Below are 15,216 nucleotides of genomic sequence, written 5' to 3' on the forward strand. Positions count from 1 at the left end.
CGTATCAGACAAATAACGTGAATAATTATTGGAAATAATGTCCAGATAGATGGAGTGGTGCCAAATTATGAAATCATGCGCTTCTCTCCGGTACATCACTGCTCTCATTATTTGAAGTCATGCTTGGAAAAACAGGTGTTTCCAATACTGAGGCCTTCATTTTCTGATGATGGTTCAGATATGATATTTCATGGCCGGAGCCGTACACATGATAGGAAGTGATTGGGGAGAGCCGTTCAGAGAGACATGCGTGTAATGGACGCTGATTGGCCCCCGGCTAAATCCCCGGAGCCTGGGCCTGTGGAACAAGAGGGGAACCACAAATCTGGAGTAGTAATGAACCCAAAGCTGCGGTTTTTCCTTCTTTTCTTGGTTGAAATGATTACAGGAGGATTTCTGAGCTCTAAACAGGTGCCATATTTATGAGCATTGAGCAGAGCAGCTGAGATGGAGCTTAACTCTCCTTCATCGCAATAAACAGAACCAGCAGGGAGAAAATTTGTCTTTTTGGGTCTTTTCCCTCCAGTTTGGTTTATGATCGATGCATTACGTCAGTGTTTGAAGCTCCGGCCTGTGATGTGGTGGAGAGCAGATGTGTTTTATAAGTAGGGACACTCTCTGGTGTGATTAATAATCTGGTCATTTATTGTTGTTTTAGCCTGAAGGCTTGGACTAACTGAAATCTGGTTGGTGACTCATCAATTTCACACCATTTTCAAAAGTGTTTTTAATATTCAAACAGACATTTAAAATGGAAAATAAGGAAATAGCTGACTCAAATGTGTCATTCATTATTTTGTTGATTATTTTCAGTAAACATTGACTCCATTGTTGGTGAATTTGCAGTATAGGAGTTCTTATGGCAAGCTCCTGTTTTATTTGAGCTTTTGGGGAGAAATCAACAATTAGGTCCAACCAAAAATGACTGGACATAGATTTTCTATAAGTGCTGATTAAGTGCAAAATATCACCCTGCTGCAATTTCCACAGGGTCCATCAGCGCTGTTTTCTTTCCATGCATGCACATAGAATCATCCCCCCGCTAGTCCATGCATGTGTTTACGGGACATGCATTGTGGCCCATCTCGAGAGGGTACTAGAAGCACCATTCAAGTCCACTTTGCTCATGACGCAACCCAAGTTTGACACAAAAGGAAGTCAGGCATGGGAAGTACCAAGACGGTTTCAGAGTAGAGCCCTATGTACCTTGTGCTGATTGCATATCCCATCACTATCTCAACATTACAACAAGATAAGAAGCAAATAAACAGCAAATCAATCTCAGACAAGTAAAGTGAAATGCTGTTTGTATGTTGTTCTCCCATGTGAACTCAGAAACTCGTGATCTGAACGCTCTGTACTGTGTTTTGTGCTGTATAGGACCCACTAGGTAGGGGCTTGTGCTGTCAGATTCAGTAAAACCATGATGCAAATAGATCATGGTGCACATTGCTCCCATGGGTTAAAAGAGTCATTAGGAAGTTCTGAACACAGATCTGTCTGGGTTAATCTGGATGGTGCCTCTGAATCACACCAAGGGATTTAATTTCACTGGCTATAAAGAAACTAAAGTATAGATGATAGTAACTGTTCCGTTCTGAAAAGGAAGGTCTTGATCTGCTCATATTTGGACTCTGCTGATGTTTGTTTATGGTGAGAACATGTTCAAACCGTGGCCAATCTAACTGCAAGAAGTACTGCACTATTTTGGAATTAAAACATTCTCATAGCTGAATTACATGCCAAATATGAGTTAAAAACCAGAGGCAGAGCTGAAGGAAATTCAGAAACAACTGCTCAAGTTCTGGCTGTGTGTTTTTTTACTCATTCGGCTGCACTCTGTATGAGTCTTTACCAGGGCATCATTCCCAAATAGGCCATGAACTGCACTGTACTCTGGTACTGTTGCACCTGTAAACAAACTGGATGTTTATGGAAGTGTAGCTGGTTATGAACAATATCATTTGTTAACACTATTGCATTCATTTCAATCGTTTTCATATATTATATTATTGATCTAAAGTTTGCATGTCACACAACTGTATCTATTAAAGATCAGCTATTAGAGACACATCTCACTACTATAATAGGCAGTGTGTCTGTCTGTCTGTGTGTCTGTCAATTTGCACACTACACCGTTACTCAAACTGTCCTTGAGATCTCACAGAAGACTTCTCAGGTGTACTGGTGCCATGAAAAAAATCATAAACTTAAACAGATTTTCTATAAAATCATCTTCTCCTGCTGCGTTCCATTAACCTCGGAAGTTGGATGTTGGAGCTGGGAATGACATCACGCCCAAGTTGAGAGTGTTCCATTTGCTACAAGCTCATAAGAGAAAGTGACACAGGCAGAAAACAACTGGACTTTGTTGAAACACGCCCACAAGGAAATGTCTACACCTGCTCTATGATCCCTGATCAAAGTAAGCTCTCTCTAAAACACTTCTCGGTGCTCATATCAAACAAGATAACACAGGAGATGTGTCATACGTTGCTGTTCCAATCATTTACTGAGAAATCACAGTTGAATTGCTGTTTTGTCAGCTGTAGTTGTGTAAACATGTTTGAACATGGGTCTGTCTCCGCATAGCCAGCATCACACAGCAGGTGGGCTGTGTGATGCTTTGTTAAAGTTCTGCAAAGTGTGGGCACTAAAACTCTGTAAATAACTAAAAAGGCACAGCTATAATTCACCATCTTTTGTGTCATTTGCCTATCAACAACCCAAACTCAGACTTGCTGAAGTTCAAATGAGTATCTGAGAGGGGAAGAAAGGGGATTTGAGTGACTTTGAATGTTGCATGGTTGTTGGTGCCAGACTGGCTTGAGTAGTTCAGAAACTGCTTATCTACCAGGATTTTCATGCACAACCATATCTGGGGTTCACAGAGTTGTATTGCTGACCATGTTCATCCCTATATGACCACAATGCACCCATCTTCTGATGGCTACTTCCAGCAGGATAATGCACCATGTTGCAAAACTTAAATCATCTCAAACTGGTTTCTTAAACATGACAATGAGTTCATTGTACTCCAGTGTCCTCCACAGTCACCAGATCTCCTTTGCACCTCTGGGATGTGATGGATCGAGAGATTGGCATCATGGATGTGCAGCCAACAAATCTGCAGCAACTGCAGACCTGCCAACCTATACGCATTTTGCGTAGCAGGTACGCAATTTGACATGTGAATACGCTGGTACAACTGACCTCTCTAAAGTATGCAAAAAGCTGCAGACATGTGAGTTCTGTGGGAAATGTGCACTGTCTGTATAAGGGGTGTCCAAACTATGGCTCGTGGTCCATCTGTGGCCCTTGTTCCTTTTGAATTGGTCTGCAAGAAATCCATTAAAAAAGGCCCACATAAGAACATAAAACTTGTTCTTTACTCTATTTCTTAATAGAGTAAAGAATATTGGGGTTTATACAATATGGCCATATTTACAAATCAAATTTAGCCAATATCAAAACCAATATATAAATGCATAGACCTAACACTTCAGTCCTTGTTTTGGTTTTGTTTTTCAAGTACTTTCACTTACTGAGCATATATATTTCGGTTACTGGTTGGTTTTAGAGATGTAACAAACATTTTTATGTTGTGCTACCAGTTTTTGTTCTGTGCTACAAGATTGTCAACCTCTGTAGCATATATATATATATATATATATATATATATATATATATATATATATATATATATATATATATATAACCACATGACACAAGTGGTACTCAAAATATTTTGCCAAGGTTGGCAGGTCTGCAACTGTGTGATGCTATTGTTTCATTATGGACCAAAATCTCAAAGGACTGTTTCCAATACCGTGTTGAAACTATGCAATTAAGAATTAAGGCAGTTTCAAAGGTAAAAGGGGGTCCAACCCAGTAGTAGCAAGATGTGCCTAATAAAGTGGTTCAAATTTGGTTCAAACTTTGTTTCATGCGGAATAATCCTCTTCATTTTGAAAGCATCTGTCAGACAAAACAACCAAAACCATGTACATGAATTAAAACGTTTATTGAGCTTTTTACGTGCTTGGCACCTGTATTTACATTTTTTCAAAATGCCTCAAAAATTTGCTATTTCCCTTTTTTCCACACATTTTCATAACAGATTGGCTGTAAAATTGTTTATACTGCTCAGCACTTAAATACACATCTCTACAACACACCAAAACATACTTTAATTACTCTGCTTTGCTATTGCTTCTTTATAACTTTTCACACAACAACTTTAAGCTTATGTTATTGATTGCATTCGCCATCTTTATATATATGCCTAAAAACATAATCCACTCCAAAATAGTGACATTAGTCCAGTCTGTGAGGAGACGGGATGAGTTATGAGGTCAGACATCCTCAGTTAACCCAAACCTCTTGTGTCCACATGTATTTAACCCTGTTTGGTACATTAAGTGAAAGCACAGCATCCTGAAACTTCCTCTCCTGTATGTTTGTGGAGCTGTGATCATGTCCAGTTGTCCCTTGTTTTGCAGCAACAACACCAGATTGTAAAAGGAAACCATGAACTGCTTACAGTTAAAAAAAAAAAAAAAATGAGGCACAAGTGCGAAGACAAGACTTCAGGATCACAGTGAAGATTCTTTGGTTTCATCACGTCTCGACCAGTTTGAGTCCAAAAAAAGAACAAAATGAGTCTCTTGAAACAAGTGTTGCTTCTATTGCACCATATTCAGAGCAGATAATCCCTTCTCTCCTGACTTACAGTCTGAGTTTGTTGCTTCTCTGCTGTCAGAGACTTTAAGAGAATGAAGTTTCCATCACATTTCTCTCTTTATTCATACAAAGATATTTAAATAACAGTTCTGACTCCCTGTATAAGGTTTTGTAAGTGGAGGAGTGTCTTTAAAAACTAAAACATGAGATGATTTCCTTTTCTGAAATGTTGCTTTTACACCTCAGTTCATGAACACTTCTGGTAAAAACACTAAACCTGCTTCATAGATTTGCTTTTCAGCTGAAAGACTTGGAGGACTGTGAGGTCTGACACCCATTTCTACACCATGTGCATGGACATCTGAGAAGACGAGCCGTACTGACGTCCATCACAGGAGCTGCTGCCCTGCTGGCCGCCGGAGGAGTTGCTGATCATGTGCATAGTGTCCATGCCTCCATTGGACAGGTACTGACGCTCAGCGAAGGCCCCAGCAGGAGTCGAGGAGCAGAGCAGACCTCCCTGAGGCTTCTCAGGGCTGGCGGCAAGGCGAGGGGAAGTGGGGAAGTTGTATCCATACAGGTTATAGGGGTTGTGCAGGGAGAAAGCATTGTAGGAGCCCTGCTGCACGTGGTGGTGGCTCCCGCTGAACATGTGGGCGGAGGACGGGGAGGATCCGGATGAGGAGGAGGAGGCAGAGGTGGAGCTACCTCCTGCCTGCATCACATACTGAAGCTGTGATGCTGGGAAGGAGCCCAGCTGACCGCTGTACGCATCCATCTTCCCACTGCTGCTGCTGCCACTCCCACCGCCAGTCAGCGAGGCGTGAGCGCTGCCCTGCATGCCAGCAGCGATCAAAGAGGAAGTCCTCTGCGGCAGGAAGGATTCAGAAGGCTGTGCAGAGGCCACAGCGCCCCCTGCAGCCTGGAGGCGTCCATATGAGCTATCGGCCAGGCCGCCGTAGCCCTGCAGAGCGGCCATGTTGCTGCGTGCACAGGCCGGGTACTCAGAAAGGCCCAGGTTACAGAGCTGGCTCTCCCTGCAGCCCACATTAAAGGTGTTAGGGGCGAGGTGGAAGGTGGGAGGAGAGCAGGAGGGAGACAGGAGGTGAGCCGCACCAGAAGGAGAGGGAGTCCCTGTGCTGGAGGTGGTGGGAGACGTTCCTGTGCTTCCACCTGCAAAGACACAAAGACAGAGAATTCAATAAAAAAAAACACTTCACATGTGTTTCAGCTTCATGGGTAGAGTTTGATTGAAAAAAAGTTTGATGAATTGAGAGAGACATTTATTAGCAGAAAAGACAAAAAAGACCCACAAATGTCACATGAAGTCTGGATTTCTGAACTCCTGTTCGAATGATACTAAAACGCTAACAGTAAAAATGTACGGTTAATGACACAAGAAATGGTGTAGTAGCAAGATAACGACGAGTTAACCAGAAAACAAATAAGAAGCTAACTGTTAGCCAACCAGTAATTAACTTTTGGATCACTTTGCAAATCCACATGGCATTTAAGAAATAATTGCATGTCCTTTTCCTATGCTGGATTCAGTGTCATGCTCTGTATAGTTAAATGTGTTGCTGGTACGTGGAAATAAATACGGATTCAGTTTTGACTGTGTCTGGTCAACAGAGCCACCACACACCCTCAATAAAAGCCATGGACTCTGAGTTTTATATACACTCTTCTAATTTAGGCATGGGGTGAAAGAGAGGGAATCTATATATCAGAGAAAAAGAAATGCGCTTTGTTGTCACAAACTGTGTCCTTTTAAAGTCAGAATGAAATGATAGCTGTGGGATATCAATCGCATATTTCTCCATTAATGAGAATTTGGCTGGAGTTCATCCTGCTGTTGGAGAAATTCAGCTTGAACTGAGAGCGGTTAGAAGGCATAACTAAATAATCCAGGACTTGCTTGGCTAGGGTTCTGATTTTTTGCACCATATGCCTTCGATAATGTGACTGCAGAGGAAGACTGAGGGGGAGGAGGGGGATAAAGAGAAGGGGGTGAGGGAGGGGAAGAAAGCAAGGTGGAAATATATGAGAAGAAAATAAAAAAGAGGAGGAGAAGATGAGAGTTTAGTGATGTCATGTTTTCCCTCAGTTAGGAAGGCTCCTGGGGGAAGTTGATTACTAGGAGGGAAAAGGGCGCCTGCTGCTTTAAGGCTGAATGCGCTCTCACATAGAGAGTCCCACACATGGACAGAAGTGTCCTTTCAGGGTTATTCAGGGTTCAACAGTGACACAAGGACTTTTATTAAATCCTCATCTCGGAGTTTAATGATAACAAACACATGTGCGCCTGCTCGGACAGTCAGAGCGTCACGTCATGCTGACCTTCTGAGGTAACCGAGATAGAGTCAGCAAGGAAAAAGGGCTTCTTTAAGGCACAGTGGCCCTCAAATGAGCCATGAAAAAGACCCTGTCCTGGGACAAAGGGAGGTGGCCCTGACTCGTGTCACTGAGCCGTCCAAAAGCCACAACATTTGTTTAATGATTTTATTTTGAAGGGCTGCTGTGATGTGAAAAGTTCAGCAGACGCCGGTCAACGTGCCAGAGGAGCGAGGAATGGCCAAGCTCAAATGAAGGACAAGCAGAGCTGAAGTAGTGCATGCTGATATATGAAGAGGGAGAGTTCAGGCTGGGACAGAGCACACACCAAGGTCAGGCTAATTACCAACAGAGAACACTTCCACTTTTCAAGACTGTTAGATATACTGTAGATAATTACTTTGGCCTATTTCTGAACTTTGAAAAAAAAAAAAAGGTGCATGTGCAGAGCCGTACACCCTGCTTTACCTGGGACTGTCTCATTTTCAGGCTCTGTGTCCTGTGTCTCAACAAAAATTCTATAAAACTCTAACATATATCGTTTTGAACATCCTCTGTCCCAACTTCAGTCAATGAAAATGTCAAAACAATAAACCATTCCTGCTACGCTGTCTCTGTATCTGTCTGTATAAACAGTGCCTACGAAAAAGTATTTACCCCCTTAATGTTTTACCCTTTTATTGATTTTATAAATCAATCATCGTCAACATAATTTGGCTTTTTGTAAAAAAAAAACAACTCAATTTTAATGCCAACATGCCAAATAAGTGCACATCACCACAAACACACCATCCCCACTGTAAAGCACAGTGGTGACAGCATCATGCTGTGGGGATGCTTCTCAGCAGCCGACCCTGCAGCTTTGTAAAGGTAGAGGGTAAAGTGAATGTGGCAAAGTATAGGAAAATACTGAAGAACAATCTTATTCAGTCTGATAGAGAACTATGGGTTGGGAGAAGATTTATTTTCCAGTAAGACAATGAAGCAATTACCAAACTATTAAAAATAGTAGTTAATAATGGTTTAAAGACAACAAGGTGTATGTTCTTGAGTGGAGTCAAAGACCAGACCTCAGTCCAATGGAGAATTTGGACTAGACTTAAAAAAGGCTGTTCATGACTGATCCCCATGCAACCTGACAGAGCTTAAGCAGTTTTGCAAAGAAGAATGGTGTAAAGTTTCAGGGGCTCAGACCTGTGATTACAGCAAACGATGACTGTACTAAATACTGATATAAATATTTACACAGTCACTTATTTCTTATTTCTGTCTCCATTGATTTGTTCTGCATTCAGAGCAGTCTGCCCTATTTATTCTCCTGTTTCTTGTTTTCACCTACCTTGCTGTTTCTGCATGTTGGTGAAGTCTTCAAATGTGAGCGTCCTCACCGGAGGTCTCCAGAAGGCATAAGTCTCCATGATTGCCTCCAGACCAGTCCTGAGAAAAACACAATCACACATTTATGAATGTAGGAATGGCCAATTTGTTACTGAATGATTTTGATATTTGATTGCTAATTTTCAAGTTTGAACTGTGCCTGTTTGTATCTGTTTTGACCTGATAATTCATGACCCCATGTTCAGCCATGTTTTTCTAAGTATCTTGCCAAACTCAACCCATTATGCATAGTTTTTTGGTTTTCTTCTCTTCTTTTGTTCTAATCGCATTCTCACTGACAGCAAAACAAACCTGGAAGGAAACCAAGACCCTCCTTTTCCAATGGACCAAATGAACTATTCAACAAAGTTCAGCAGAGTTAATCTCAAATGGACCAATCAGCTCAGGTGTGAATGCAACCTTGACAGAATTAAAGCATATGATTGTGAATGATTGTGTCTAGTAAAAGATAGGAAAGGGAGAGAGGGATACAGGTGAGAGAGAAGATCTGAGTGGATAAAAGTAAAACTAATGAAAAAGTTTATGGGAAAAGAAAACTTCAGGTGATGTGTGTTTATCTTGTAAGTGTCTTTGGGAATGAGAGCAACTACCTAAGACTGAATAAGAGAGAGGCAGAGAGAGAAGGAAACTGGAGTCCTGCTTAGAGGAAACTGGAGCCATTAAAAAGGAGCAGGTTTTTACTGTGCACATAAATCTGGGTGACGTTTCATCTTGAATCTGTACACGGTTTTCCTTCCTGCTTGATTTACTTCCCTACTCGGCCTCCGTCCCGGTGAAACCAGCGCCCATCAACGCTCACCATGTTATTTTAGGGCCACTGATTCCCCCGGCCATGGCAGCTCGTTAGTGCACGGCGCTAATCGGCCGGGCCTTCGCCATCACTGCTTTCATTCATACATCCACACTGCTACAGGACCAAAACCCAACAATGAGCTGTATTCCTCCGCCAGGCCATAAAGCGTATTCAGCAGACGGAGCTGACGGCTGCACTATAACTTAGAGCCTGGGATAGTTCTATTTTAAGATGCCGTTAAAGTCAGCAAAAGGAAAACAAGCTGGCACTTAATTTGAGAATTAGCAGAGCACGTTTGCCCTTTTTATTCATTTTTAATTTTCCCCTCAATGTGGAATTAGACGGTAATTTTCCACAGCTTTGCTGCTACAATCCAAAAAACGGTGTGTTAGTGTTTCTGATGGCTGTTAATGTCACCCATATCCGATAATAATATAAACTGAGTAATGTTTAAAAGACATGCATGGCCGAGAAACATAAACAAAAGATGTCACACCTGGTTTTAATGTTTACAACTTCTTGTTTCCAACTTTTAGCTGCAGCTGCTCCTTTTTTTGTGCACTTCAGCTGGATTGACTGCATAAAGGGCAATTCTGAAAAACAGTAACCAATCTACTAAAGTAAGATTAAAGGTCAAGCAGTGTGTGCATTGTTTGTAAAGAAATTTTCCAAATTTATGCTTTGTTATTTTGGTCAGAGGCTCAAAGTGCCCTCTTTCATGGCAAGTAAATGCATCTTTGGCATTTTAAAGAAGTGCAACAGTGCCATTAGTTCCTCTGTTTAACATAATTATACTTGTATTACAACTTTGTGTGTGCTGGTGCCCTTCGCATACAGCAGGGCAGGTGCCTTTTTTATTGTTTTTGCCCCTGCCCCTCAAACATCCTGAGTCCACCACTGATAAGACTTGATTTACTAGTGGGCATTAGAGTGGATAAATGCAGTAGCTTAGAATCAGTGTAGGTTACAAGATGTCTTTACTATTTGGTCAGGCTGAAAAGAACAAACAATGCAGTTTAATACAGTTTCTATATGAGTTTATAGCTATTGATCATTTACAATTCATATCCCTATTTGCACTTTGTAAATACTACAAATGTTTATGAACTTTGAACATTTAGTGCCTTCCAACCACATAGCATTATGAAGATACAATCAGAAACATATAGAGGAATCTGATGGTCTATTGGCACTCCCATCTTGAAGTAGCTGGCATAACTGCACAGGTTACTTTCTTATGTTTTACATATTGCTGGCATCAGGCCAAAACCTCGTATCTGCAAAATCGATACTTTCCAGGCAATGAAAAATGCTGTATTTTTCAGTTGATTTAACACTGAATGGTGAAAGTCAGCATCTTTTCGACACGTTACTGCTTTATAATTTATTATAACCCACTGACAGATGTCAAGGGGGACCGATAGCATTGATTTATAAAACAGAAAAAGAAAAATCATGAAAAACAGTGATACAAGTTTTGGCCTGATGCCAGCAACATCAGAGATTGTTTACAAGAATGGTCAAAAATGAAAACATGGAGAAAAAAAATAGTCTGTCGTCCCTCATATGAACCCCCATCCCCAGCACAGAACCACCTAGAACCAACACTCTGCTCAAGATATGCAAGTATACATAAACTAAGCATACTTCCAGCAGATCCACACAAACAAGAAGAAACACATAAGAATGAGTAAAACATCCAGTCTATTTCAAAATAAAACACCACATATGGACTGATGATCCTTTATCTCGTGACTTCATCCTCATCATTTCAACATTACACTCCAGTGGGCGAAGGCACCCTTTGACCACTGGTAAAAAAAAAAGTGGCATGAAAAAAATGAAAGCTCATGTATTATGCACTTGGTTGTTTCCCAACTTCCTTCCCAGTCAGGGCAATCTATGTGAAGTTTGTATGTTCTCCCTGTGCATGCGTGGGTTCTCTCCGTGTACTCTGGCTTTCTTCCACCACCAAAAACATGATCACTAGGTTAACTGGTAACTCGAAATTGGCTGTTTGTGTGTGTGCTCGGTGTGTCTCTATATGTTGGCCCTGCGATTGGCCCAGGCTATGTGGTGTAGAAAAAGGATGAATGGGATGATAAAAGTTGCTGAACACTGCATAGACTCCTCCTGATGTCCTTTACATGGTGCCAACAGTAAAGTTACATAGAAACTAAGGTTCAAATCAGATATTAGAAATACAAAAATTAAATCAGTACAGCTGGTTCTTATTTAGCTCTTCAGTGCTTGACCTCCATAGTTCCTATAGCTGCTTTTGTAATAAGAAACAAAAATCTTAAGCTGTGTTGCAAAATCTACAGGGGCCCTAAATGGTCACTCATCCATACAACCAATTTATCAAGATTTTCTGGGATAATGAGTAAATATCAGTCATTTTTGAGAGCCCTCAACTTATTTGTCTTGTTATCTCAGGATAACAAATCTGGTTTTCCAATAAGTTCTCCAAACAAAAACTGAAATAACTCAAAATATCACAGAAAACAGGAAATTTATAAACGATCATGAAATTGATGATTAATGAAATGAATTCATGAAAAAATGGCGTAAAATAAGAGGCATGAATGAATTTCCTCTCAGGGCTTCCTTCAAAACCATTGTACAGTAGTAGTACACTGAATTAAAAGTTATAGATGTACATCCTTTGTTCAGCAGATACAGTGATCCAGAGAGACTTATGAGGTGAATTAAAGTCATAAATCAGTGTAATTATGCAAAACAGAAGGGTTAAGGGTTGTCAGTGCAGTTCTCTAACAATAATCTGGTCTGATCAAAGAGAAGGAACAGCTCCAGACATACAGCGTTAAATCTAATCCGTTATCGAGGGGAGGGTTTTTAAGGTGATGGAAGACGAGATCTCTCTGAATTTACTGCAGTTTCTGCGTCAGCGAGGCCTAAAGACGACGAATCCTGAGCAGGACGTGGGGATAAACTCATTTTCTCTCTCTCTATAGACAAATATCTCACTCTGCGTTATCTTTTCATCTGTAGCTTTTCTGCAATGAAATTCTAACGCCAGTTCGTAAATCAAACAGCCTATTGTTTGAAAAACGAAAAAAGATGTCTCAAATATCTGTGTGCCAATAATGCAGACCAGATGAGGGGGCTGCTTTCATGTGTGGAGCTCAGTACAGCCCCTCCTCTTCTTCCTCCTCCAGCCACAAATGTTATATATGATAATTCAGACAGTTACAGAGCAAGGGAGAGAGAGAGAGAGAGAGAGAGAAAGAGAGAGAGAGAGAGATGAAGGACGGCAGGAGGAGTAAAGATGATGCAGCAGCAGTCCGAGATGAAAATACCTCCATGGACAGTTTGGTGTGGGTGCTGTGAAAAATGGTGCAACACCCCTCTGCATCCATCTGGTGTCTGTACGGGGGTCACTTTCTGTCTTTGTGATCTTTCAGGTTAAAGTCCTGATGACTCTTTAAGATTGTTTTGGATGCTGCATGGCTTTCCTGCTTCATTGTGTGAACTGTTGCAATAAAAGAGATTGTTTACAACCAGAAACATACTGGGAGAGCATTTCAGCCTGGGACCCTGTGACAGAGAAGTCCTGATATTATGTTGGGACACCAAATGTTTGTTTATTCACATAGAAAATAGTATTAATGAAATCAATCTTATGCAAACTCGTGCAATTTCAGCACCGCTCCACTAAAAAGGAGGCTCCTAATTTTTGTGTGTTTAAATTTGGAGCATTAATATAAGACTTGATCTTAATATATATAATCTATGCATAATATAGTTGCCTACCCGGACCTAAACATTACATCTAAACCTGTCTGTGCTTTATCTACTTTTTCAAAAAGTTGGAGCACTATGTAAAAAAGGAAATTAAAACAATGCAATGATTGTCAAATTTCACAACCCCATATTTTATAAAAAACAGGACAAAAAGAACATCTCAGATGTTAAAATGGAGACATTTTACCATTTCATGAAAAATATTAGATCAGTTTGAATTTGATGCAACACATCTTTAAAAAGTAGTGACAGGGCAGCTAACCAGGTTAATTGATAACAGGTCAGTAACATGACTAGAAGGCATTTTAAGAGAGGCAGGGTCTCTCAGAAGTAAAGATGGGCAGAGGTTTAACAATCTGGGAAACACTGCATCTAAAAACTGTGAAAAGTTTCAAAAAAATGTTCATCATAAACAAAAAAATTTCCTCAACCCTAAAGAGCCAACCAACATAAATAGTTGCTAAATGCCCCTGCAGCTGTTTTGCATCACTGTCACTTACTTTTCAAGTCTTTTGTTGCCCGACCCTACTTTTATGAGATGTGTAAAATGTCTCAGTTTCAATCTCTGAAATGTTGTCTATATCCTATTGTGAATGAAATATGGATTTATGAGATTTGCAAATCATTGTAGTCTTTTCCAATTTTACATTTGAGTACAATGTTACTGTGGATTATTCACATTTTAGCAATTTCCTACAAAATGGGAGATAAGTTCATGGCCACAAGTGGCACAAATCTGTCTTTCATTAGTTGTTTTGTTGTTTCTCTTGTCCCTCTCCTCTTTTTGCTTTTCTCCACCCTTACCCCTCCTTTTAGCCTTTTCCAACTCTAACGCCACTTCAGCAGAGAAATGTCAACATGAGCCTGACGTGCTCAACAGTCCTGCCCTATAGTTAGGGACGGTTTCTGTCACCACTGTAACAGGGCTAAATACTGCCAGTGCCATGCTTATGGTAATTAAGGCTGGTCTTTATTTTAATAGGGTAGAGTCTTTATTATAATATTAATGATTAACTTTCATCTATCATAAAAAGACCACAACAGAGAGTACAGTCTAGACCTGTCCTCTTTGTAAAGTGTCTTGAGATACTGAATTGGAGCTATACCATCAAAGACTGATTGATTGATTTTATGCAGCACCCCAGCTTTTTGGAAACTGCAATAATTGTAACTATAATTCTTATATTTTAAGCACCACCCATTAAATTTGGTTACTCTGTTTTCACTAGTTTAACTTTCACAATCTCATGATGAACCTGCAGGAGCTAGTCAGATTTAGATTGGCTCGACAATTGTAGAAATCATAATCATGATTATTCTGATTAATACTGACACCTTTATTACTCATCACAATTACTAATTGATTTGACAGCATCTGCTTTGCATGCATTTATTTACTTTAAACTCTCTTTGACACTTAGAAAAAGAGGCAACAGATGAATATGAATGAGGGAAAAACATGTAAAATTATGATTTACAATAAAAACAAATAAACATTTACCACAAATGTCAAAACCTACAGACTAAAGGAGTGTTACAGCCCGCGGCACAGTAATCATTTGATTATCTTGTTTTCATGGTTGTATGCAGCCAAAATTGTAATTGAAACTGAATCTCAATTAATCTCCCTGAGAGCCATCCCAAAGCTCTTGAAGTGTTTGGACAGAGGGCTGATGAGCGAGGACACACAGAGCAGGCTCTCTGGAAATCTTTCCCCTGAAAGCTCACTCCTGTGTCACTCACTGATTGGATGATGTAATGCAGCAAACTTCAGTGAAACTTCACATATTCAGTGGAGTTAAATAACAGAAGAAACGGACCTTAAACAGGTGCTAAATGAACCAATGAACACTAAACAGACTATAAAAATCACCTATTTGGAAAAAGTTGGCATGATGAGATGGGATTTTATTAAAAAATTTGAATTATTTCACATAAATGGTATCAAATCAATTTAATCTATTGTATCACTCAACTGAGTTTAGGATTTAATTTGTATTCTGATCCACCATCAAACATAAACATGTTTGATGGTGGAAAATAAAAGAATTATAAACAAATGTTTTCTGTTATGGTCACTTATTTTTGTGTTTATTAGATGATGAAGAAAATTAAAGTCTGCCAGAGCACAAGTCTGTTGTTGAGAAACATGTTTGACATACATCCTGGGGTTAATAAAGTTTATAGGAGTCTAATCATTAATGGGAAGGGTTGGGTTTGATCGTTATTTTATGATCTCAATA

The 15,216-nt window shown here is 40.1% G+C and overlaps 1 protein-coding gene across 2 annotated transcripts in view; it reads right to left on the reverse strand.

The window, feature by feature from the left end:
• Nucleotides 1–4,032: 4,032 nt before the first annotated feature.
• Nucleotides 4,033–15,216, reverse strand: part of tbx15 (T-box transcription factor 15) — a 57,230-nt gene continuing 46,046 nt past the window's right edge. For both annotated transcript variants that reach the window (XM_041806547.1, XM_041806548.1), the window contains exons 7-8: nucleotides 8,357–8,454; nucleotides 4,033–5,856 (exon numbers count right to left, since the gene is read on the reverse strand). In XM_041806547.1, coding sequence (XP_041662481.1) covers nucleotides 5,024–5,856; nucleotides 8,357–8,454 — 931 coding nt within the window. In that variant the 3' untranslated portion in view covers nucleotides 4,033–5,023. The remainder of the gene's footprint in view (nucleotides 5,857–8,356; nucleotides 8,455–15,216) is intronic.

This window comes from Cheilinus undulatus, linkage group 15 (assembly GCF_018320785.1).
Source record: "Cheilinus undulatus linkage group 15, ASM1832078v1, whole genome shotgun sequence".
NCBI lineage: Eukaryota > Metazoa > Chordata > Actinopteri > Labriformes > Labridae > Cheilinus > Cheilinus undulatus.